This window comes from Oncorhynchus mykiss, chromosome 16 (genome assembly GCF_057628025.1).
Source record: "Oncorhynchus mykiss isolate SJ-2025 chromosome 16, ASM5762802v1, whole genome shotgun sequence".
NCBI classification, from domain to species: domain Eukaryota; kingdom Metazoa; phylum Chordata; class Actinopteri; order Salmoniformes; family Salmonidae; genus Oncorhynchus; species Oncorhynchus mykiss.
This window is the reverse complement of record NC_143037.1, coordinates 5,273,957-5,301,178: the sequence shown is the minus strand read 5'-3', so window position 1 is coordinate 5,301,178 and position 27,222 is coordinate 5,273,957. Positions and strand designations below refer to the sequence as shown.

Sequence of the window (27,222 nt, the reverse complement as noted above, 5' to 3'; positions counted from 1 at the left end):
ACATAACAACATAATGTACATAACAACCTAATGTACATAACAACCTAATGTACATAACAACCTAACAACATAATGTACATAACAACATAACAACATAATGTACATAACAACATAATGTACATAACAACATAATGTACATAACAACATAACAACATAACAACATAATGTACATAACAACCTAATGTACATAACAACATAATGTACATAACAACATAATGTACATAACAACATAATGTACATAACAACATAACAACATAATGTACATAACAACATAATGTACATAACAACATAATGTACATAACAACATAATGTACATAACAACATAACAACATAACAACATAATGTACATAACAACCTAATGTACATAACAACATAATGTACATAACAACATAACAACATAACAACATAATGTACATAACAACCTAATGTACATAACAACCTAATGTGCATAACAACATAATGTACATAACAACATAATGTACATAACAACATAATGTACATAACAACATAATGTACATAACAACATAATGTACATAACAACATAACAACATAACAACATAATGTACATAACAACATAATGTACATAACAACATAACAACATAATGTACATAACAACATAATGTACATAACAACATAACAACATAATGTACATAACAACATAACAACATAATGTACATAACAACATAACAACATAATGTACATAACAACATAACAACATAATGTACATAACAACATAATGTACATAACAACATAACAACATAATGTACATAACAACATAACAACATAATGTACATAACAACATAATGTACATAACAACATAATGTACATAACAACATAACAACATAATGTACATAACAACATAATGTACATAACAACATAATGTACATAACAACATAACAACATAATGTACATAACAACATAACAACATAATGTACATAACAACATAATGTACATAACAACATAATGTACATAACAACATAACAACATAATGTACATAACAACATAACAACCTAATGTACATAACAACATAATGTACATAACAACATAATGTACATAACAACATAATGTACATAACAACATAACAACATAATGTACATAACAACATAACAACATAATGTACATAACAACATAATGTACATAACAACATAACAACATAATGTACATAACAACATAACAACATAATGTACATAACAACATAATGTACATAACAACCTAATGTACATAACAACATAATGTACATAACAACATAACAACATAATGTACATAACAACATAACAACATAATGTACATAACAACATAACAACATAATGTACATAACAACATAATGTACATAACAACATAACAACATAATGTACATAACAACATAACAACATAATGTACATAACAACATAACAACCTAATGTACATAACAACATAATGTACATAACAACATAATGTACATAACAACCTAACAACATAATGTACATAACAACATAACAACATAATGTACATAACAACATAATGTACATAACAACATAATGTACATAACAACATAACAACATAATGTACATAACAACCTAATGTACATAACAACCTAATGTACATAACAACATAACAACCTAATGTACATAACATAATGTACATAACAACCTAATGTACATAACAACCTAATGTACATAACATAATGTACATAACAACATAACAACATAATGTACATAACAACCTAATGTACATAACAACCTAATGTACATAACATAATGTACATAACAACCTAATGTACATAACAACCTAATGTACATAACAACCTAATGTACATAACAACCTAATGTACATAACATAACAACATAACAACATAATGTACATAACAACCTAATGTACATAACAACCTAACAACATAATGTACATAACAACATAACAACATAATGTACATAACAACATAATGTACATAACAACATAATGTACATAACAACATAACAACATAACAACATAATGTACATAACAACATAATGTACATAACAACATAATGTACATAACAACATAACAACATAACAACATAATGTACATAACAACATAACAACATAATGTACATAACAACATAATGTACATAACAACATAACAACATAATGTACATAACAACCTAATGTACATAACAACATAACAACATAATGTACATAACAACATAACAACATAATGTACATAACAACCTAATGTACATAACAACATAATGTACATAACAACATAATGTACATAACAACATAACAACATAATGTACATAACAACATAACAACATAATGTACATAACAACCTAATGTACATAACAACATAATGTACATAACAACATAACAACATAATGTACATAACAACATAATGTACATAACAACCTAATGTACATAACAACATAATGTACATAACAACATAACAACATAATGTACATAACAACATAACAACATAATGTACATAACAACATAACAACATAATGTACATAACAACCTAATGTACATAACAACATAATGTACATAACAACATAATGTACATAACAACATAACAACATAATGTACATAACAACATAACAACATAATGTACATAACAACCTAATGTACATAACAACATAATGTACATAACAACATAACAACATAATGTACATAACAACATAATGTACATAACAACATAATGTACATAACAACATAATGTACATAACAACATAACAACCTAATGTACATAACAACATAATGTACATAACAACATAACAACATAACAACATAATGTACATAACAACCTAATGTACATAACAACATAATGTACATAACAACATAATGTACATAACAACATAACAACATAATGTACATAACAACATAACAACATAATGTACATAACAACATAACAACATAATGTACATAACAACATAACAACCTAATGTACATAACAACATAACAACATAATGTACATAACAACATAACAACATAATGTACATAACAACCTAATGTACATAACAACATAATGTACATAACAACATAATGTACATAACAACATAACAACATAATGTACATAACAACATAACAACCTAATGTACATAACAACATAATGTACATAACAACATAACAACCTAATGTACATAACAACCTAATGTACATAACAACATAACAACATAATGTACATAACAACATAACAACCTAATGTACATAACAACATAATGTACATAACAACATAATGTACATAACAACATAATGTACATAACAACATAATGTACATAACAACCTAATGTACATAACAACATAACAACATAATGTACATAACAACATAATGTACATAACAACATAATGTACATAACAACATAATGTACATAACAACATAATGTACATAACAACATAACAACATAACAACATAATGTACATAACAACATAACAACATAATGTACATAACAACATAATGTACATAACAACATAATGTACATAACAACATAACAACATAATGTACATAACAACATAACAACATAATGTACATAACAACATAACAACATAATGTACATAACAACATAATGTACATAACAACATAACAACATAACAACATAACAACATAATGTACATAACAACCTAATGTACATAACAACATAACAACATAACAACATAACAACATAATGTACATAACAACATAACAACCTAATGTACATAACAACATAATGTACATAACAACATAACAACATAACAACATAACAACATAATGTACATAACAACCTAATGTACATAACAACATAACAACATAACAACATAACAACATAACAACATAATGTACATAACAACATAATGTACATAACAACATAACAACATAATGTACATAACAACATAACAACATAATGTACATAACAACATAACAACCTAATGTACATAACAACATAACAACATAATGTACATAACAACCTAACAACATAATGTACATAACAACCTAATGTACATAACAACATAACAACATAACAACATAATGTACATAACAACATAATGTACATAACAACCTAATGTACATAACAACATAATGTACATAACAACATAATGTACATAACAACATAATGTACATAACAACATAACAACATAATGTACATAACAACATAATGTACATAACAACATAATGTACATAACAACCTAACAACATAATGTACATAACAACATAACAACATAATGTACATAACAACATAACAACCTAATGTACATAACAACATAATGTACATAACAACATAACAACATAATGTACATAACAACATAACAACATAATGTACATAACAACCTAACAACATAATGTACATAACAACATAACAACATAATGTACATAACAACATAACAACATAATGTACATAACAACATAACAACATAATGTACATAACAACATAACAACATAATGTACATAACAACCTAACAACATAATGTACATAACAACCTAATGTACATAACAACATAACAACATAACAACATAATGTACATAACAACATAATGTACATAACAACATAACAACATAACAACATAATGTACATAACAACCTAATGTACATAACAACATAACAACATAACAACATAATGTACATAACAACATAACAACCTAATGTACATAACAACCTAATGTACATAACAACATAACAACCTAATGTACATAACAACATAATGTACATAACAACATAACAACATAACAACATAATGTACATAACAACATAACAACCTAATGTACATAACAACATAATGTACATAACAACATAACAACCTAATGTACATAACAACATAATGTACATAACAACATAACAACATAACAACATAATGTACATAACAACATAACAACCTAATGTACATAACAACATAATGTACATAACAACATAACAACATAACAACATAACAACATAATGTACATAACAACATAACAACCTAATGTACATAACAACATAATGTACATAACAATTTGACGTAGAATTACGTGTTCTGCTGCGCATGTTGTTTTAAAGAGGTAACACAACTAACGATAACACAACTAACATGACAACATTAGAGTGTATGTCTCGTGTATGACCTCACAACATAAAGTCCACTTGATCCCTCTGACAGATTGCATATATGTTGTATAAATGTTGTAGCTATTGTATAGTATAACTATTGTATAGATATTGTAAATATAGTATAACTATTGTGTATATTGTATAAATAGTGTATATATTGTATAATATACATATTGTATAGATATATATGTATATATTATATATATTGTATAACTATTCTAAATATTGTATAAATATTGTATATATTGTATAGTACAAATATTGTAAATATTGTATAAATATTGTATATATTATATAGATATTGTATATATTGTACAGATATTGTATAGATATTGTAAATATTGTGTAAATATTTTATAAATGTTGTATATATTGTATAGATATTGTAAATATTGTACAGATATTGTATAGATATTGTAAATATTGTGTCAATATTTTATAAATGTTGTATATATTGTATAGATATTGTAAATATTGTACAGATATTGTATAGATATTGTAAATATTGTGTAAATATTTTATAAATGTTGTATATATTGTATAGATATTGTAAATATTGTACAGATATTGTATAGATATTGTAAATATTGTGTAAATATTTTATAAATGTTGTATATATTGTATAGATATTGTATGTATTGTACAGATATTGCATAGATATTGTAAATATTGTGTAAATATTGTATATATTATATAGATATTGTATGTATTGTACAGATATTGTATAGATATTGTAAATATTGTGTAAATATTGTATATATTATATAGATATTGTATGTATTGTACAGATATTGCATAGATATTGTAAATATTGTGTAAATATTTTATAAATGTTGTATATATTGTATAGATATTGTATGTATTGTACAGATATTGCATAGATATTGTAAATATTGTGTAAATATTGTATATATTATATCGATATTGTATGTATTGTACAGATATTGTATAGATATTGTAAATATTGTATATATTATATAGATATTGTATGTATTGTACAGATATTGTATAGATATTGTAAATATTGTGTAAATATTGTATATATTATATAGATATTGTATGTATTGTACAGATATTGCATAGATATTGTAAATATTGTGTAAATATTGTATATATTATATAGATATTGTATGTATTGTACAGATATTGTATAGATATTGTAAATATTGTGTAAATATTGTATATATTATATAGATATTGTATGTATTGTACAGATATTGCATAGATATTGTAAATATTGTGTAAATATTGTATATATTATATAGATATTGTATGTATTGTACAGATATTGTATAGATATTGTAAATATTGTGTAAATATTGTATATATTATATAGATATTGTATGTATTGTACAGATATTGCATAGATATTGTAAATATTGTGTAAATGTTGTATATATTATATAGATATTGTATGTATTGTACAGATATTGTATAGATATTGTAAATATTGTATATATTATATAGATATTGTATGTATTGTACAGATATTGTAAATATTGTGTAAATATTCCATAAATGTTGTATATATTGTATAGATATTGTAAATATTGTACAGATATTGTATAGATATTGTATATATTGTACAGATATTGTATAGATATTGTATATATTGTACAGATATTGTATAGATATTGTAAATATTGTGTAAATATTTTATAAATGTTGTATATATTGTATAGATATTGTATGTATTGTACAGATATTGTATATTTGCCATAAGGCTGTTTATGTTCTTGTTCTCTGAAGCTAAAACAGCAACACCTACAGGATAATGACAGGAGTGAGACTCTATCACCCAGTCCCAAATAGCACCCTATCCACTACATAGTGCACTACCTTACCTCATTCTCTGAGGCTAAAACAGCAACGCCTACAGAATAATGACAGGAGTGTGCCTCTCACACCCAGTCCCAAATAGCACCCTATTCCCTACATAGTGCACTACTTTACCTCATTCTCTGAAGCTTAAACAGCAACACCTACAGGATAATGACAGTCCTAGGAGTGTGCTTCTCACACCCAGTCCCAAATAGCACCCTATTCCCTACATAGTGCACTACTTTACCTCCTTCTCTGAAGCTTAAACAGCAACACCTACAGGATAATGACAGTCCTAGGAGTGTGCTTCTCACACCCAGTCCCAAATAGCACCCTATTCCCTACATAGTGCACTACTTTACCTCATTCTCTGAGGCTAAAGCAGCATCATCTGTAGGATATCCTCTCTGTAATAACTGACAACCAAGTAAGCACAATCAAAACGTTCTTGTCAACATAACATGAACTACGGAGGCCCCCGAGGATCAACCTTAACCACAGACTTATATGTTGACATCTTTACACTCTCCCACCCTGCTAAAGTCATTAGGATTCTTTGTCAAACACTTTTGAGTTGAAGAACAATGACTGCTTCCCGAAACAGCACCCTATTCCCTACACAGTGCACTGCCTTTGACCAGGGCCCATGGGGAATAGGCTGTCATTAGGGACCGAGCCATGTCATTATAATAGGATTCTATGTAAGTCTTACTGTACACACCACTGAGCTAGTGAACAATGAGTTTAATACTAAATGTTCAGATGTTCAGCTTTGAGTTGTGGATCATTATTACCGAGACCAGCTGATCCGGTTTGACTGCCATGGCAACGAGGGAATCCACATTGAAAATTTCAATAAGCATTTTTCTACTGCTGGCCATGCTTTCCACCTGGCTACTCCTACCCCTGTCAACAGCACTGCACCCCCAACAGCAACTCGCCCAAGCCTTCCCCATTTCTCCTTCTCCCAAATCCATTCAGCTGATGTTCTGAAAGAGCTGCAAAATCTGGACCCCTACAAATCAGCCGGGCTAGACAATCTGGACCCTTTCTTTCTAAAATTATCTGCCGAAATTGTTGCCACCCCTATTACTAGCCTGTTCAACCTCTCTTTCGTGTCGTCTGAGATTCCCAAAGATTGGAAAGCAGCTGCGGTCATCCCCCTCTTCAAAGGGGGGGACACTCTTGACCCAAACTGCTACAGACCTATATCTATCCTACCATGCCTTTCTAAGGTCTTCGAAAGCCAAGTCAACAAACAGATTACCGACCATTTTGAATCTCACCATACCTTCTCTGCTATGCAATCTGGTTTCAGAGCTGGTCATGGGTGCACCTCAGCCACGCTCAAGGTCCTAAACGATATCTTAACCGCCATCGATAAGAAACATTACTGTGCAGCCGTATTCATTGATCTGGCCAAGGCTTTCGACTCTGTCAATCACCACATCCTCATCGGCAGACTCAACAGCCTTGGTTTCTCAAATGATTGCCTCGCCTGGTTCACCAACTACTTCTCTGATAGAGTTCAGTGTGTCAAATCTGAGGGTCTGTTGTCCGGACCTCTGGCAGTCTCTATGGGGGTGCCACAGGGTTCAATTCTTGGACCGACTCTCTTCTCTGTATACATCAATGAGGTCGCTCTTGCTGCTGGTGAGTCTCTGATCCACCTCTACGCAGACGACACCATTCTGTATACTTCCGGCCCTTCTTTGGACACTGTGTTAACAACCCTCCAGGCAAGCTTCAATGCCATACAACTCTCCTTCCGTGGCCTCCAACTGCTCTTAAATACAAGTAAAACTAAATGCATGCTCTTCAACCGATCACTACCTGCACCTACCCGCCTGTCCAACATCACTACTCTGGACGGCTCTGACTTAGAATACGTGGACAACTACAAATACTTAGGTGTCTGGTTAGACTGTAAACTCTCCTTCCAGACCCATATCAAACATCTCCAATCCAAAGTTAAATCTAGAATTGGCTTCCTATTTCGCAACAAAGCATCCTTCACTCATGCTGCCAAACATACCCTTGTAAAACTGACCATCCTACCAATCCTCGACTTTGGCGATGTAATTTACAAAATAGCCTCCAATACCCTACTCAACAAACTGGATGCAGTCTATCACAGTGCAATCCGTTTTGTCACCAAAGCCCCATACACTACCCACCATTGCGACCTGTACGCTCTCGTTGGCTGGCCCTCGCTTCATACTCGTCGCCAAACCCACTGGCTCCATGTCATCTACAAGACCCTGCTAGGTAAAGTCCCCCCTTATCTCAGCTCGCTGGTCACCATAGCATCTCCCACCTGTAGCACACGCTCCAGCAGGTATATCTCTCTAGTCACCCCCAAAACCAATTCTTTCTTTGGCCGCCTCTCTTTCCAGTTCTCTGCTGCCAATGACTGGAACGAACTACAAAAATCTCTGAAACTGGAAACTCTTATCTCCCTCACTAGCTTTAAGCACCAACTGTCAGAGCAGCTCACAGATTACTGCACCTGTACATAGCCCACATATAATTTAGCCCTATCAACTACCTCTTTCCCAACTGTATTTAATTTATTTATTTATTTTGCTCCTTTGCACCCCATTATTTTTATTTCTACTTTGCACATTCTTCCATTGCAAAACTACCATTCCAGTGTTTTACTTGCTATATTGTATTTACCTTGCCACCAAGGCCTTTTTTTGCCTTTACCTCCCTTCTCACCTCATTTGCTCACATTGTATATAGACTTGTTTATACTTTATTATTGACTGTATGTTTGTTTTACTCCATGTGTAACTCTGTGTTGTTGTATCTGTCGAACTGCTTTGCTTTATCTTGGCCAGGTCGCAATTGTAAATGAGAACTTGTTCTCAACTTGCCTACCTGGTTAAATAAAGGTAAAATAAAATAAAATAAATAAATAAATAAACATACAGTAGCCTATAATGGTATGTCTGACTTTTATTGTACATTATTAGGTGTGTGTGTGTGTGTGTGTGTGTGTGTGTGTGTGTGTGTGTGTGTGTGTGTGTGTGTGTGTGTGTGTGTGTGTATATATATTATCATACTTACACACCCAGTCTCTTTACTTTGCGGCGATGATATCTCTTAACTTTAAACAATGCGAAATTCGAATACAAAATGATATGTTAAGCTTCTTTCTATTCTGTGGTTGAAGAAATAGCAAACATTACGTGAATTCAGCAAATACATGTGTTTACTTCATCTTTGTGGTTCCCTGATGAAACAGTATCATCCTTTACTGTAGTTAGGTTACCTAGGTTACTCAAATGACCCGTTTCACCTGTCTTTACTGTAGTTAGGTTACCTAGGTTACTCAAATGACCCGTTTCACCTGTCTTTATTGTAGTTAGGTTACCTAGGTTACTCAAATGACCTGTTTCACCTGTCTTTATTGTAGTTAGGTTACCTAGGTTACTCAAAGGACCTGTTTCACCTGTCTTTATTGTAGTTAGGTTACCTAGGTTACTCAAAGGACCTGTTTCACCTGTCTTTATTGTAGTTAGGTTACTTAGGTTACTCTAATGACTTGTTTCACCTGTCTTTATTGTCGTTAGGTTACCTGTACTCTACTTGTTTCACCTGTCTTGTGCTTGTCTCCACCCCCCCACTCAGGTGTCTCCTATTTCTCCCCATTATCCCCTGTGTATTTATACCTGCGTTTTCTGTCTGTCTGTTGCCAGTTCTTCTTGTTTTCTCAGGTCTTACCAGCGTGTTTCCTGTTTCTCCTGTTCTCAAGTTCTTGTTTTCTAGTCTTCCCGGTTCCGACCGTTCTACCTGTCCTGACACTGAGCCCGCCTGCCGTTCTGTCCCTGATTGACTCTGCCTTGGATTACGAACCTCTGCCTGCCCTCGACCTGCCCTTTGCCTGCTCTTTTTGTTACAATAAATATTCTGAGAACCCGAACTATCCACCTCCGGTGTCTGCATCTACGTCATATCTTGAGTCGTGATAGTACGAACTGGCCATGGCTGACCCAGCAGACTCAGACCAGCTCCGCAACGATGGATCACTCCAAGGAACCACCAGAGTTGGTGCGGCAGGGTAGCCTAGTGGTTAGAGTGTTGGACTAGCAATCAAAAGGTTGCAAATTCAAATCCCCCAGCTGACAAGGCCAAATCTACACTGGAGATGCTTACAAGGAAGACAGTGAATGAAAATAGCTGTCTAGCCATGATCTCTAACACCTTGACAGAGCATGAAGAATTTGAAAAGAATAGTGGTAAAATATAGCACAATCCAGGTGTGCAAAGCTCTTATATGGGTAATTTTTCCAACAATTGTTTACAGACAGATTATTTCACAAATAATTAGCTTTATCACAATTGCAGTGGGTCAGAAGTTTACATACAACTTATTTACATAAGTTGACTGTGCCTTTAAACAGCTTGGAAAATTCCAAAAAATTATGTCATGGCTTTAGAAGCTTCTGATAGGCTAATTGACATCATTTGAGTCAATTGCAGGTGTACCTGTGGATATACTGTATTTTAAGGCCTACCTTCACACTCAGTGCCTCTTTGCTTGACATCATGGGAAAATCTAAAGAAATCAGTCAAGACCTCAGAAAAAAATTTATAGACCTCCACAAGTCTGGTTCATCCTTGGGAGGAATTTTGAAATGCCTGAAGGTACCACGTTCATCTGTACAAGCAATAGTACTCAAGTATAAACACCATGGGACCACGCAGCCGTCATACCGCTCAAGAATGAGACGTGTTCTGTCTCCTAGAGATGAACGTACTTTGGTGCGAAAAGTGCAAATCAAGCCCAGAACAACAGCAAAGGACCTTGTGAAGATGCTGGAGGAAACAGGTACAAAAATATCTATATTCACAGTAAAACGAGTCCTATAACGGCATAACCTGAAAGGTCGCTCAGCAAGGAAGAAGCCATTGCTCCAAAACCGCCATAAAAAAGCCAGACTACGGTTTGCAACTGCACATGGGGACAGAGATCGCACTTTATGGAGAAATGTCATCTGGTCTGATGAAACTAAAATAGAACTGTTTGGCCATAATGACCATCGTTATGTTTGGAGGAAAAAGGGGGAGGTTTGCAAGCCAAAGAACACCATTCCAACCGTGAAGCACGGGGGTGACAGCATCATGTTGTGGGGGTGCTTTGCTGCAGGAGGGACTGGTGCACTTCACAAAATAAATGGCATCATGAAGAAGGAAAATTATGTGGATATATTGAAGCAAAATCTCAAGACATCAGTCAGGAAGTTAATAAAGCTTGGTTGCAAATGGGTCTTCCAAATGGACAATGATCCCAAGAATACCGCCAAAGTTGTGGCAAAATGGCATAAGGACATCAAAGTCAAGGTATTGGAGTGGCCATCACAAAGCCCTGACATCAATCCCGTATAAATTTTGTGGGCAGAACTGAAAAAGCGTGTGCGAGCAAGGAGGCCTACAAACCTGACTCAGTTACACCAGCTCTGTCAGGAGGAATGGGCCAAAATGACACAATGATAGAACGACGGAGATAGAGGAGAGAGCCATACCAAAACACACACACACCACCCCAGCACATGGCTAAAGGTCAGGCTACAGCAACGTTAGCCGTACACACAGAAGAAAACCCATTAGTGCTAGCTATCCTAGCTAACAAGTAGATAATGTGACATGTGGTCATAGGTCAACTTGGTCTTCGCTTATCCTCACAGGTCAACGTTGTGTCACAGTCCACACGGTATACAGTCATGTGTACTACCTATGGAATTCAATTGCCGTATAGAAGAGTAACATTTTGCATAGGTAAACTCTCCTGAGTATGAGATGGCTCAGCCTGAATGTGTTCAATACCAACAACAACAACAAATCAACAACACTTATCTCTACCTTTTGCTGATCCCTGCATTGTCTCACCAGCCCTTCGCCTGATTTGGTGTGACTACATAGACCAGTCCTATATATAACTATATAGACCAGTCCTTTACATAACTATATAGACCAGTCCTTTATATAACTACAGTGCCTTGCGAAAGTATTCGGCCCCCTTGAACTTTGCGACCTTTTGCCCCATTTCAGGCTTCAAACATAAAGATATAAAACTGTATTTTTTTGTGAAGAATCAACAACATGTGGGACACAATCATGAAGTGGAACGACATTTATTGGATATTTCAAACTTTTTTAACAAATCAAAAACTGAAAAATTGGCCGTGCAAAATTATTCAGCCCCTTTACTTTCAGTGCAACAAACTCTCTCCAGAAGTACAGTGAGGATCTCTGAATGATCCAATATATAGACAAGTCCTATATAGACCAGTCCTTTACATAACTATATAGACCAGTCCTTTATATAACTATATAGACCAGTCCTTTACATAACCATATAGACCAGTCCTTTGCGTGACTATATCCAACAGTCCAAGCATACCCATAACATGATGCAGCCACCACCACGCTTGAAAATATCAGTGTCCTCAGTGCTCAGTACTCAGTGTCCTCAGTGCTCAGTACTCAGTGTCCTCAGTGCTCAGTACTCAGTGTCCTCAGTGCTCAGTACTCAGTGTCCTCAGTGCTCAGTACTCAGTGTCCTCAGTGCTCAGTACTCAGTGTCCTCAGTGCTCAGTACTCAGTGTCCTCAGTGCTCAGTACTCAGTGTCCTCAGTGCTCAGTACTCAGTGTCCTCAGTGCTCAGTACTCAGTGTCCTCAGTGCTCAGTACTCAGTGTCCTCAGTGCTCAGTACTCAGTGTCCTCAGTGCTCAGTACTCAGTGTCCTCAGTGCTCAGTACTCAGTGTCCTCAGTGCTCAGTACTCAGTGTCCTCAGTGCTCAGTACTCAGTGTCCTCAGTGCTCAGTACTCAGTGTCCTCAGTGCTCAGTACTCAGTGTCCTCAGTGCTCAGTACTCAGTGTCCTCAGTGCTCAGTACTCAGTGTCCTCAGTGCTCAGTACTCAGTGTCCTCAGTGCTCAGTACTCAGTGTCCTCAGTGCTCAGTACTCAGTGTCCTCAGTGCTCAGTACTCAGTGTCCTCAGTGCTCAGTACTCAGTGTCCTCAGTGCTCAGTACTCAGTGTCCTCAGTGCTCAGTACTCAGTGCTCACTACTCAGTGTCCTCAGTGCTCACTACTCAGTGTCTTGTGTTTCTTTGACAGATGTTTTGCAGTATTACTTTAGTGCCTTGTTTGTAAACAGGATGCATGATTTGGAATATTTTCATTCTGTAGAAGCTTCCTTGTTTTCACTCTGTCATTAAGGTTAGTGACTACAATGTTGTTGATCCATCCTCAGTTTCCTCATCTCTCACAGCCACTAAACTCTGTAAGTATTTCAAAATCACTGTTAGCGTCATGGTGAAATCCCGAAGCGGTTTCCTTCCTCTCCGACAACTGAGTTAGGAAGGATGCCTGTACCTCTGTAGTGACTGGGTGTGTTGATGCACCACCCAAAGTGTAATTAAGACCTTCACTCAAAAGGGATTTTTCAGCGTCTGCTTTTGAAATGCTGTTTTACCCATCTACCAACCGGTGTCCTTATTTGCGAGGCATTTGAAAACACCTCCCTGGTCTTTGTGTTTGAATCTGTGCTTTAAATTCCCTACTTGACTAAAGGGGCCTTACAGATAATTGTATGTGTGGCGTACAAAGACGGGGTAGCCATTCAAAAATCATATTAACCCTTAATATGGAACACAGAGTTCATGTAACTTATTATTCGATTAGTTATGCACTTTTTTTTACTCGTGAACTTAATGTATTTACGCTTACCATAACAAATAGGTTGAATATTTACTGACTCGAGACATTTCAGCTTTTCATTTGTAATTCATTTCTAAAATATTCTACTAACAAAATTCCACTTTGTAACTGTCACGGATCCTTCCGGAACTTCCATTACACACACCTGTCCCCTATTCCCACGGATTAGTACTTGTATAAGTGGGCCCTTTGGTTTCCACTGGGCTGTCCGTTATTGTTACAATGTCCGTTGGTGCGTGTGAGTACCTGTGCTGTGTGTTCTGGGCTTTCGTGCCCTTGTGGATTGCGCAGATGATTACGGTCCCGTGGTGTTAACACGACACGACATCATTTGGGTACAATAAAAATTAAATATTACGCATTCCTTCATCTGTCTCCCGAATCATTCATACCAGCGTGGACAATTACGGGGTAATGTGTGACCAAAATCTACAATCTACATTTCTACAATCTACATTTCTACAATTCTACAATCTACATTTCTACAATTCTACAATCTACATTTCTACAATCTACTTTTCTACAATTCTACAATTATACATTTCTCCAATTCTACAATCTACATTTAATCCATTTTAAATTCAGGTTGTAACACAACAACAAAAAATGTGGAACAAGTCAAGGGGTGTGGAATACTTTCTGAAGGCGCTGTCAGAGTGCAGTGTACCTTCCATCTCCAATGTCTTCTCACACTGTTAGGACCTAACTAGAGGACCTAACTAGAGGACCTAACTAGAGGACCTAACTAGAGGACCTAACTAGAGGGCCTAACTAGAGGACCTAACTAGAGGACCTAACTAGAGGACCTAACTAGAGGGCCTAACTAGAGGACCTAACTAGAGGACCTAACTAGAGGACCTAACTAGAGGACCTAACTAGAGGACCTAACTAGAGGGCCTAACTAGAGGACCTAACTAGAGGACCTAACTAGAGCGCCGGTAGTTTAGAAGAGGCATTCTTCCCTTCAGATGGTGGTTCACGATGAACAAGGGTAGCACAGAGGTCAGGTGTGTTCTACCTGCAAACCCCACAGACACGTAGGGATGGTGGCTGCAAGGGCAAAACAAAGCGGCCCAAGTAATCGAAGTCAATGGAAGTATTATTGTTCAGGTGGTTTTGTGAGGTTTAAAATATAAAAAAAACTCACTATCCAAAAAAACAGGTGTAACGCTAGCTAATCTCCGGGGAATTATATTCTACTCTTATTCTATTCCAATGCATCTCTGTCTAACCAACCATGCTAGGCTAATGCTAACAACAAAGCACCATGAAAGCAACCAATCTAATTCCATTGACAACAGCGAGCTATAGCTATAGATCCCCACAGCTAACTAACAGGGCAGGGTGTCCTCTCCTGACTCAGTCTCAGTGGTTTGACATAAAGAATAAGAAAGAAAGAAAACGAACAATAGACGAAGAAGAAGTCGGACAACAACAACAACAACAACAACAAACGCAAAGTTAAAGCCTCCCTCAACCTCACAAACCGGAAAAACGGAAAACAGACGGCAGTCTTCAAACTAAAACAATTATTTATCTATTTAACATCTATTTGTTTAACAATGATTTATAGTCCCTGAACTGTCACCCTGTCCTCAACACCCCAATCAGACCTGCCAGTACCACAATGGACCACTTCCTAAAAACTGACTTGAAAGTTTTGAAAGCTCAAAGATCAAAGTCCCCCCCCCCCCTGCCAAGTTAAAGCCCTTTTCCTTCCTCACGTCTCCATGGAAACAAGACGTCAGACGAGGGCAACGTGGGCAGGTGATGATGCATTGACGCCTTAAAGTTTACGTCCATCTGGCAGCCATTGTTGTTCTCTTTAAAGGATTGTCGGCTCGCTGCTTGCTTACTGACCCTTAGAGGTTCACTGGGGTGGAACAGTAGACTAACTAAACCCCCTTCAGAGGATCACTGGGGTGGAACAGTAGACTAACTAAACCCCCTTCAGAGGTTCACTGAAGCCCCGTACATTACAGACTGGCTGCTAACTCACACAGAAAAAAGGTTCATTAGACTACTGTTGTTAAAGTCCCATACATTAGACTACTGTTGTTAAAGTCCCATACATTAGACTACTGTTGTTAAAGTCCCATACATTAGACTACTGTTGTTAAAGTCCCATACATTAGACTACTGTTGATAAAGTCCCATTCATTAGACTACTGTTGTTAAAGTCCCATACATTAGACTACTGTTGATAAAGTCCCATTCATTAGACTACTGTTGTTAAAGTCCCATACATTAGACTACTGTTGTTAAAGTCCCATACATTAGACTACTGTTGATAAAGTCCCATTCATTAGACTACTGTTGTTAAAGTCCCATACATTAGACTACTGTTGATAAAGTCCCATTCATTAGACTACTGTTGTTAAAGTCCCATTCATTAGACTACTGTTGTTAAAGTCCCATACATTAGACTACTGTTGTTAAAGTCCCATACATTAGACTACTGTTGATAAAGTCCCATTCATTAGACTACTGTTGATAAAGTCCCATACATTAGACTACTGTTGTTAAAGTCCCATACATTAGACTACTGTTGTTAAAGTCCCATACATTAGACTACTGTTGTTAAAGTCCCATTCATTAGACTACTGTTGTTAAAGTCCCATACATTAGTACGGTGACCAGCACATCTCTCAAATATTCACTCTGGAGGAAACCTCTACAAGCGTATGCAAGAGCACGTAGGCACAAACACTCACACACACACACACACACACACACACACACACATACACACACACATGATCTGTTTCTATCACTCACTCACACACTCACGAACACACACACACACACACACACACGCACACAATCTGTTTCTATCACTCACTCACACACACACATTATCTCTATCACACACACACACACACACACACACACACACACGCACAAACACCCCTCCAGGATACGTTAGCCCATCTCTACCCTGACTTACCCAGCGAGCCGATAGACAGACAGATAGTGAAGGTCGCGGTCCACAGTAGTCTGCAGTACAGCTGTAGTCACACAGTGGTAGAGGCGGTCCGGCTCCTCCCCTTTACGTTAGGGCCGGGCCGTGTGCTATGATCCTGGCTGATGATAACAGAGGCACTGACATGCTGCAACACATGCCGTGTGTCGCTGCTGATGTTCTCCCTCCCCGTCCTCCCTCTCCTCACCTGACTCAGCTAACTCCCTCCCTCTCCTCCCCCTCCTCTTCTCCTTTGTGACGCTCTCCTGTTAGATTTCAATGACCCTCCGTGGGTCGTTGTGTTGCGGTGCGTGCTAATCTGTGCAGGCAGCCAGCCGGCGGTTCTATAGGAGAACAGTCCAGTGTAACAGCAGGCTACCTAACAACCAGAAGAGGTTCTACAGTAGAACAGTCCAGTGTAACAGCAGGCTACCTAACAACCAGAAGAGGTTCTATAGGAGAACAGTCCAGTGTAACAGCAGGCTACCTAACAACCAGAAGAGGTTCTATAGTAGAACAGTCCAGTGTAACAGCAGGCTACCTAACAACCAGAAGAGGTTCTATAGGAGAACAGTCCAGTGTAACAGCAGGCTACCTAACAACCAGAAGAGGTTCTATAGGAGAACAGTCCAGTGTAACAGCAGGCTACCTAACAACCAGAAGAGGTTCTACAGTAGAACAGTCCAGTGTAACAGCAGGCTACCTAACAACCAGAAGAGGTTCTATAGGAGAACAGTCCAGTGTAACAGCAGGCTACCTAACAACCAGAAGAGGTTCTATAGTAGAACAGTCCAGTGTAACAGCAGGCTACCTAACAACCAGAAGAGGTTCTACGGTAGAACAGTCCATTGTAACAGCAGGCTACCTAACAGCAAGATAGACACTGACTGGTTAACACACTAGTGATTAGAGAGTGTCTGATTGTCTGGGCTAAGAGGGAAGTGCCGTGAATTCCCCTCTCCTTCTACTTAAACTTTATCTCCTCCCCATTCCCTCCCTCCCTACCTCGCTCTCCTCGGCTGTGTGTCTTCCTGCTGTTGAGGGACTTGAGGGCAGCACGCACAATAACACACACGCACGCTCACACACACACACACACACACATATACACACTCTGCAGGTGAATGCTGGGAAATGGGCCAAGAGTCAACCACAGAGTCACCCCCTAAGAGGGTTTCGGGTTACACACGATGAGGCTTTGGCTCTGAGACAGACACACTCAGTCAGTTGCACAAATACACACTCAGACACACACACACACGCAGAAATACAAAACACACACACACACACACACACATAACATACATAAATACACACACATAAATACACACAGAGACACGCATAAATAAACACATACACACACACACACACACACACGCACAAAGTCAGTAAGTCACACTCACTCACACACACACACACCATCCCCCCGTACACACACACTGACACACACACACCATCCCACACTGACCTCTGCTGGGCTGTTTCTTCATAGTGTAGGATACTAGTCTACCACCCATCACCAATCCTCTCTACAGACCGCCCCTGATACTAGTCTACCACCCATCACCAATCCTCTCTACAGACCGCCCCTGATACTAGTCTACCACCCATCACCAATCCTCTCTACAGACCGCCCCTGATACTAGTCTACCACCCATCACCAATCCTCTCTACAGACCGCCCCTGATACTAGACTACCACCCATCACCAATCCTCTCTACAGACAGACCCTGATACTAGTCTACCACCCATCACCAATCCTCTCTACAGACCGCCCCTGATACTAGTCTACCACCCATCACCAATCCTCTCTACAGACAGACCCTGATACTAGTCTACCACCCATGACCAATCCTCTCTACAGACTGCCCCTGATACTAGTCTACCACCCATCACCAATCCTCTCTACAGACCGCCCCTGATACTAGTCTACCACCCATCACCAATCCTCTCTACAGACCGCCCCTGATACTAGTCTACCACCCATCACCAATCCTCTCTACAGACCGCCCCTGATACTAGTCTACCATCCATCACCAATCCTCTCTACAGACCGCCCCTGATACTAGACTACCACCCATCACCAATCCTCTCTACAGACAGACCCTGATACTAGTCTACCACCCATCACCAATCCTCTCTACAGACAGACCCTGACACTAGTCTACAGACAGACCCTGATACTAGTCTACAGACAGACCCTGATACTAGTCTACAGACAGACCCTGATACTAGTCTACAGACAGACCCTGATACTAGTCTACAGACAGACCCCGATACTAGTCTACAGACAGACCATGATACTAGTCTACAGACAGACCCTGATACTAGTCTACAGACAGACCCTGATACTAGTCTACAGACAGACCCTGATACTAGTCTACAGACAGACCCTGATACTAGTCTACAGACAGACCCTGATACTAGTCTACAGACAGACCCTGATACTAGTCTACAGACAGACCCTGATACTAGTCTACAGACAGACCCTGATACTAGTCTACAGACAGACCCTGATACTAGTCTACAGACAGACCCTGATACTAGTCTACAGACAGACCCCGATACTAGTCTACAGACAGACCCCGATACTAGTCTACAGACGGACCCTGATACTAGTCTACAGACAGACCCTGATACTAGTCTACAGACAGACCCTGATACTAGTCTACAGACAGACCCTGATACTAGTCTACAGACAGACCCTGATACTAGTCTACAGACAGACCCTGATACTAGTCTACAGACAGACCCCGATACTAGTCTACAGACAGACCCCGATACTAGTCTACAGACAGACCCCGATACTAGTCTACAGACGGACCCTGATACTAGTCTACAGACAGACCCTGATACTAGTCTACAGACAGACCCTGATACTAGTCTACAGACAGACCCTGATACTAGTCTACAGACAGACCCTGATACTAGTCTACAGACAGACCCTGATACTAGTCTACAGACAGACCCCGATACTAGTCTACAGACAGACCCCGATACTAGTCTACAGACAGACCCCGATACTAGTCTACAGACAGACCCTGATACTAGTCTACAGACAGACCCTGATACTAGTCTACAGACAGACCCTGATACTAGTCTACAGACAGACCCTGATACTAGTCTACAGACAGACCCCGATACTAGTCTACAGACAGACCCCGATACTAGTCTACAGACAGACCCTGATACTAGTCTACAGACAGACCCCGATACTAGTCTACAGACAGACCCCGATACTAGTCTACAGACAGACCCTGATACTAGTCTACAGACAGACCATGATACTAGTCTACAGACAGACCCTACTACTACTCTACAGACAGACCCCGATACTAGTCTACAGACAGACCCTGAAACTAGTCTACAGACAGTCCCTGATACTAGTCTACAGACAGACCCTGATACTAGTCTACAGACAGACCCTGATACTAGTCTACAGACAGACCCCCGATACTAGTCTACAGACAGACCCCGATACTAGTCTACAGACAGACCATGATACTAGTCTACAGACAGACCCTGATACTAGTCTACAGACAGACCCTGATACTAGTCTACAGACAGACCCTGATACTAGTCTACAGACAGACCCTGATACTAGTCTACAGACAGACCCTTATACTAGTCTACAGACAGACCCTGATACTAGTCTACAGACAGACCCCGATACTAGTCTACAGACAGACCCTGATACTAGTCTACAGACAGACCCCGATACTAGTCTACAGACAGACCCTGATACTAGTCTACAGACAGACCCCGATACTAGTCTACAGACAGACCCTGATACTAGTCTACAGACAGACTGTAATACCCCCCCCCCCCTCCAGGGAAATCACTGGATGTGTTTTTTGGATTTTCAGATGGGTTAGTGCAGGGTTGGAGAAATTAAATGTCCAAAACAACAGGTTTTTCTATCCAAAATGCATTAGAAAAATACCATACACACAAACACACACATTTATTATCACTGAGCTGCTGGAATACACAAACTATTACACAGCAGAAACATACCTGGGACCAGACTACAAGATATCAGCATCTAACAGCACAGATTATAGCTGGTAGTAGCAGCCTATGCTAACCGGCCAATCAGTCAGTCTCTGCCATCCCTCGTCTTACCGGTGCTTCAGGCTCGATGGCGCTGTTCTCATTCCCCATGGTGGATCAGAGGGCTTCAGGGCAGGAAGTCGGGACTGTGGTGCCCAAACCAAAGCACTGTCACATCAGCCGGAGCTGGCTGAAACACAGCAACACAGCAGCACCTTCAAACCGACCACAGATCACTAACAGATCACTACCTTCAGCCTGACAGATCATGCATTATGACCACAGATCATTACCTTCATTATGACCACAGATCACTAACAGATCACAACTTCATTATGACCACAGATCAGTAACATATCACTACATTCATTATGACCACAGATCAGTAACAGATCACAACTTCATTATGACCACAGATCACTAACAGAACACTACCTTCAGCCTGACAGATCACTAACAGATCACTACCTTCATTATGACCACAGATCACTACATTCATTATGACCACAGATCAGTAACAGATCACAACTTCATTATGACCACAGATCACTACATTCATTAAGACCACAGATCAGTAACAGAACACTACCTTCATTATGACCACAGATAAATAACAGAACACTACCTTCATTATGACCACAGATCACTAACAGAACACTACCTTCATTATGACCACAGATCAGTAACAGATCACAACTTCATTATGACCACAGATCACTAACAGAACACTACCTTCAGCCTGACAGATCACTAACAGATCACTACCTTCATTATGACCACAGATCACTACATTCATTATGACCACAGATCAGTAACAGATCACAACTTCATTATGACCACAGATCACTACATTCATTAAGACCACAGATCAGTAACAGAACACTACCTTCATTATGACCACAGATCACTAACAGAACACTACCTTCATTATGACCACAGATCAGTAACAGAACACTACCTTCATTATGACCACAGATCACTAACAGAACACTACCTTCATTATGACCACAGATCACTAACAGATCGCTACATTCATTATGACCACAGATCACTACATTCATTATGACCACAGATCAGTAACAGATCACAACTTCATTATGACCACAGATCACTACATTCATTAAGACCACAGATCAGTAACAGAACACTACCTTCATTATGACCACAGATCACTAACAGATCACTACATTCATTATGACCACAGATCGCTAACAGAACACTACCTTCATTATGACCACAGATCAGTAACAGAACACTACCTTCAGCCTGACCACAGATCACTAAGGGGTAACTGTAATCTGTAATTAAGTCTATTGGCTGAAGGGTAGCAGTAATCTGTTATAAGGTCTATTGGTTGAAGGGTAGCAGTAATCTGTAATTAAGTCTATTGGCTGAAGGGTAGCAGTAACCTGTTATAAGGTCTATTGGTTGAAGGGTAGCAGTAATCTGTAATTAAGTCTATTGGCTGAAGGGTAGCAGTAACCTGTTATAAGGTCTATTGGTTGAAGGGTAGCAGTAATCTGTAATTAAGTCTATTGGCTGAAGGGTAGCAGTAATCTGTTATAAGGTCTATTGGTTGAAGGGTAGCAGTAATCTGTAATTAAGTCTATTGGCTGAAGGGTAGCAGTAACCTGTTATAAGGTCTATTGGTTGAAGGGTAGCAGTAATCTGTAATTAAGTCTATTGGCTGAAGGGTAGCAGTAATCTGTAATTAAATCTATTGGCTGAAGGGTAGCAGTAATCTGTTATAAGGTCTATTGGTTGAAGGGTAGCAGTAATCTGTAATTAAATCTATTGGCTGAAGGGTAGCAGTAACCTGTAATTAAGTCTATTGGCTGAAGGGTAGCAGTAATCTGTTATAAGGTCTATTGGTTGAAGGGTAGCAGTAATCTGTAATTAAGTCTATTGGCTGAAGGGTAGCAGTAACCTGTTATAAGGTCTATTGGTTGAAGGGTAGCAGTAATCTGTAATTAAGTCTATTGGCTGAAGGGTAGCAGTAATCTGTAATTAAATCTATTGGTTGAAGGGTAGCAGTAATCTGTAATTAAGTCTATTGGCTGAAGAGTAGCAGTAATCTGTTACAAGGTCTATTGGCTGAAGGGTAGCAGTAATCTGTAATTAAATCTATTGGTTGAAGGGTAGCAGTAATCTGTTATAAGGTCTATTGGTTGAAGGGTAGCAGTAATCTGTAATTAAATATATTGGCTGAAGGGTAGCAGTAATCTGTTATAAGGTCTATTGGTTGAAGGGTAGCAGTAATCTGTAATTAAGTATATTGGCTGAAGGGTAGCAGTAACCTGTAATTAAGTCTATTGGCTGAAGGGTAGCAGTAACCTGTTATAAGGTCTATTGGTTGAAGGGTAGCAGTAACCTGTTATAAGGTCTATTGGCTGAAGGGTAGCAGTAATCTGTAATTAAGTCTATTGGCTGAAGGGTAGCAGTAATCTGTTATAAGATCTATTGTTTGAAGGGTAGCAGTAATCTGTTATAAGGTCTATTGGCTAAACTCTCACACTGTCACCAGCAGAGCAGCAGAATGAATAGGTCAATGGCAGTAGCAGAATGAACAGGTCAATGGCAGTAGCAGAATGAACAGATCAATGGCAGTAGCAGAATGAACAGATCAATGGCAGTAGCAGAATGAACAGGTCAATGGCAGTAGCAGAATGAACAGGTCAATGGCAGTAGCAGAATGAACAGATAAATGGCAGTAGCAGAATGAACAGGTCAATGGCAGTAGCAGAATGAACAGGTCAATGGCAGTAGCAGAATGAACAGGTCAATGGCAGTAGCAGAATGAATAGGTCAATGGCAGTAGCAGAATGAACAGGTCAATGGCAGTAGCAGAATGAACAGGTCAATGGCAGTAGCAGAATGAACAGGTCAATGGCAGTAGCAGAATGAACAGGTCAATGGCAGTAGCAGAATGAACAGGTCAATGGCAGTAGCAGAATGAACAGGTCAATGGCAGTAGCAGAATTAACAGGTCAATAGCAGTAGCAGAATGAACAGGTCAATGGCAGTAGCAGAATGAATAGGTCAATGGCAGTAGCAGAATGAACAGGTCAATGGCAGTAGCAGAATGAACAGGTCAATGGCAGTAGCAGAATGAACAGGTCAATGGCAGTAGCAGAATGAACAGGTCAATGGCAGTAGCAGAATGAACAGGTCAATGGCAGTAGCAGAATGAACAGATCAATGGCAGTAGCATAATGAACAGGTCAATGGCAGTAGCAGAATGAATAGGTCAATGGCAGTAGCAGAATGAACAGGTCAATGGCAGTAGCAGAATGAATAGGTCAATGGCAGTAGCAGAATGAACAGGTCAATGGCAGTAGCAGAATGAATAGGTCAATGGCAGTAGCAGAATGAACAGGTCAATGGCAGTAGCAGAATGAACAGGTCAATGGCAGTAGCAGAATGAACAGGTCAATAGCAGTAGCAGAATGAACAGGTCAATGGCAGTAGCAGAATGAACAGGTCAATGGCAGTAGCAGAATGAACAGGTCAATGGCAGTAGCAGAATGAACAGGTCAATAGCAGTAGCAGAATGAACAGGTCAATGGCAGTAGCAGAATGAACAGGTCAATGGCAGTAGCAGAATGAATAGGTCAATGGCAGTAGCAGAATGAACAGGTCAATGGCAGTAGCAGAATGAATAGGTCAATGGCAGTAGCAGAATGAACAGGTCAATGGCAGTAGCAGAATGAATAGGTCAATGGCAGTAGCAGAATGAACAGGTCAATGGCAGTAGCAGAATGAACAGGTCAATGGCAGTAGCAGAATGAATAGGTCAATGGCAGTAGCAGAATGAACAGGTCAATGGCAGTAGCAGAATGAATAGGTCAATGGCAGTAGCAGAATGAACAGGTCAATGGCAGTAGCAGAATGAACAGGTCAATGGCAGTAGCAGAATGAACAGGTCAATGGCAGTAGCAGAATGAACAGGTCAATGGCAGTAGCAGAATGAACAGGTCAATGGCAGTAGCAGAATGAACAGGTCAATGGCAGTAGCAGAATGAACAGGTCAATGGCAGTAGCAGAATGAACAGGTCAATGGCAGTAGCAGAATGAACAGGTCAATGGCAGTAGCAGAATGAACAGGTCAATGGCAGTAGCAGAATGAATAGGTCAATGGCAGTAGCAGAATGAACAGGTCAATGGCAGTAGCAGAATGAACAGGTCAATGGCAGTAGCAGAATGAACAGGTCAATGGCAGTAGCAGAATGAACAGGTCAATGGCAGTAGCAGAATGAACAGGTCAATGGCAGTAGCAGAAGAGAGATGGAGAGATTGAAGGGACGCTGTAGTCTGTAGTCTGTAGTCTGTAGTCTGTAGTCTGAGACCTGTAGTCTGTAGTCTGTGGTCTGTAGTCTGTAGTCTGTAATCTGTAGTCTGTGGTCTGTGACCTGTAGTCTGTAGTCTGTGGTCTGTGGTCTGTATTCTGTGGTCTGTAGTCTGTGATCTGTAGTCTGTGGTCTGTGGTCTGTAGTCTGTGGTCTGTAGTCTGTGGTCTGTAGTCTGTGGTCTGTGGTCTGTAGTCTGTGGTCTGTAGTCTGTGGCCTGTGGTCTGTAGTCTGTAGTCTGTAGTCTGTGGTCTGTAGTCTGTGGTCTGTGGTCTGTAGTCTGTAGTCTGTGGCCTATGGTCTGTAGTCTGTAGTCTGTGGTCTGTGGTCTGTAGTCTGTGGTCTGTAGTCTGTGGTCCTTACTCAACTTTGAGTATTACAACACCAGCGGAATGCCCGATCCCAGATCTGAAAATAACCATGGAGTTGACAACCAAGACAGCACAAACATAGGGCGTCAGCTAGTCTAGCAGTTAAGAGTGTTGGGACAGTAACTGAGCGGTCGCTGGTTCGAATCCCCGAACAGACTCGGTGAAAAATCCGTCAATGTGTCCTTGAGCAAAGCACTTAACCCTAATTGCCTCCTGTAAGTCATTCTGGATAAGAGTCTGCTAAATGACTCAAATGTCAAAGTGACAGATCAGGAACGAGGAAAACCTCCTCGACGCATTCTGACATCACAGTGGTGGCTATACTTCCTTGAACACTGAATCATCACTGTAGCCTGGATTATACTGTAGTCTGGATTATACTGTAGTCTGGATTATACTGTGGTCTGGATTATACTGTAGTCTGGATTATACTGTGGTCTGGTTTATACTGTAGTCTGGTTTATACTGTGGTCTGGTTTACACTGTAGTCTGGTTTATACTGTAGTCTGGTTTATACTGTGGTCTGGTTTATACTGTAGTCTGGTTTATACTGTAGTCTGGTTTATACTGTAGTCTGGTTTAAACTGGGGTCTGGTTTATACTGTAGTCTGGTTTAAACTGGGGTCTGGTTTATACTGTAGTCTGGTTTATACTATAGTCTGGTTTATACTGTAGTCTGGTTTATACTGTGGTCTGGTTTATACTGTGACCTGGTTTATACTGTAGTCTGGTTTATACTGTAGTCTGGTGTATACTGTAGTCTGGTTTATACTGTGACCTGGTTTAACCAGAATGAATGTTATTGCTCGGACAACATTTATTACCTCCTTTAAATCTGAATCTTTATTTTATGGCTACTGAGGTGCAGGTGCCTTCATTTGTCTTAATGTGTTTAATAACATGTGTTTGTCATTGATACGTGTCCTGTCC

At 38.8% G+C, this 27,222-nt stretch overlaps 1 protein-coding gene across 10 annotated transcripts in view; it reads right to left on the bottom strand.

The window, feature by feature from the left end:
• The window catches only part of LOC110491279 (transforming acidic coiled-coil-containing protein 2), a 212,832-nt gene that overhangs the window by 164,009 nt on the left and 21,601 nt on the right, over positions 1-27,222 (bottom strand). For 2 of the 10 annotated variants that reach the window (XM_090201786.1, XM_090201793.1), the window contains exon 2: positions 21,648-21,765. The exons of 7 other annotated variants lie outside the window; for them this stretch is intronic. In XM_090201786.1, coding sequence (XP_090057912.1) covers positions 21,648-21,686 — 39 coding nt within the window. In that variant the 5' untranslated portion in view covers positions 21,687-21,765. Of the gene's footprint in view, positions 1-17,507; positions 18,449-21,647; positions 21,766-27,222 lie in introns of those variants that run through there. One more of the 10 variants, XM_090201790.1, reaches the window with a different exon arrangement.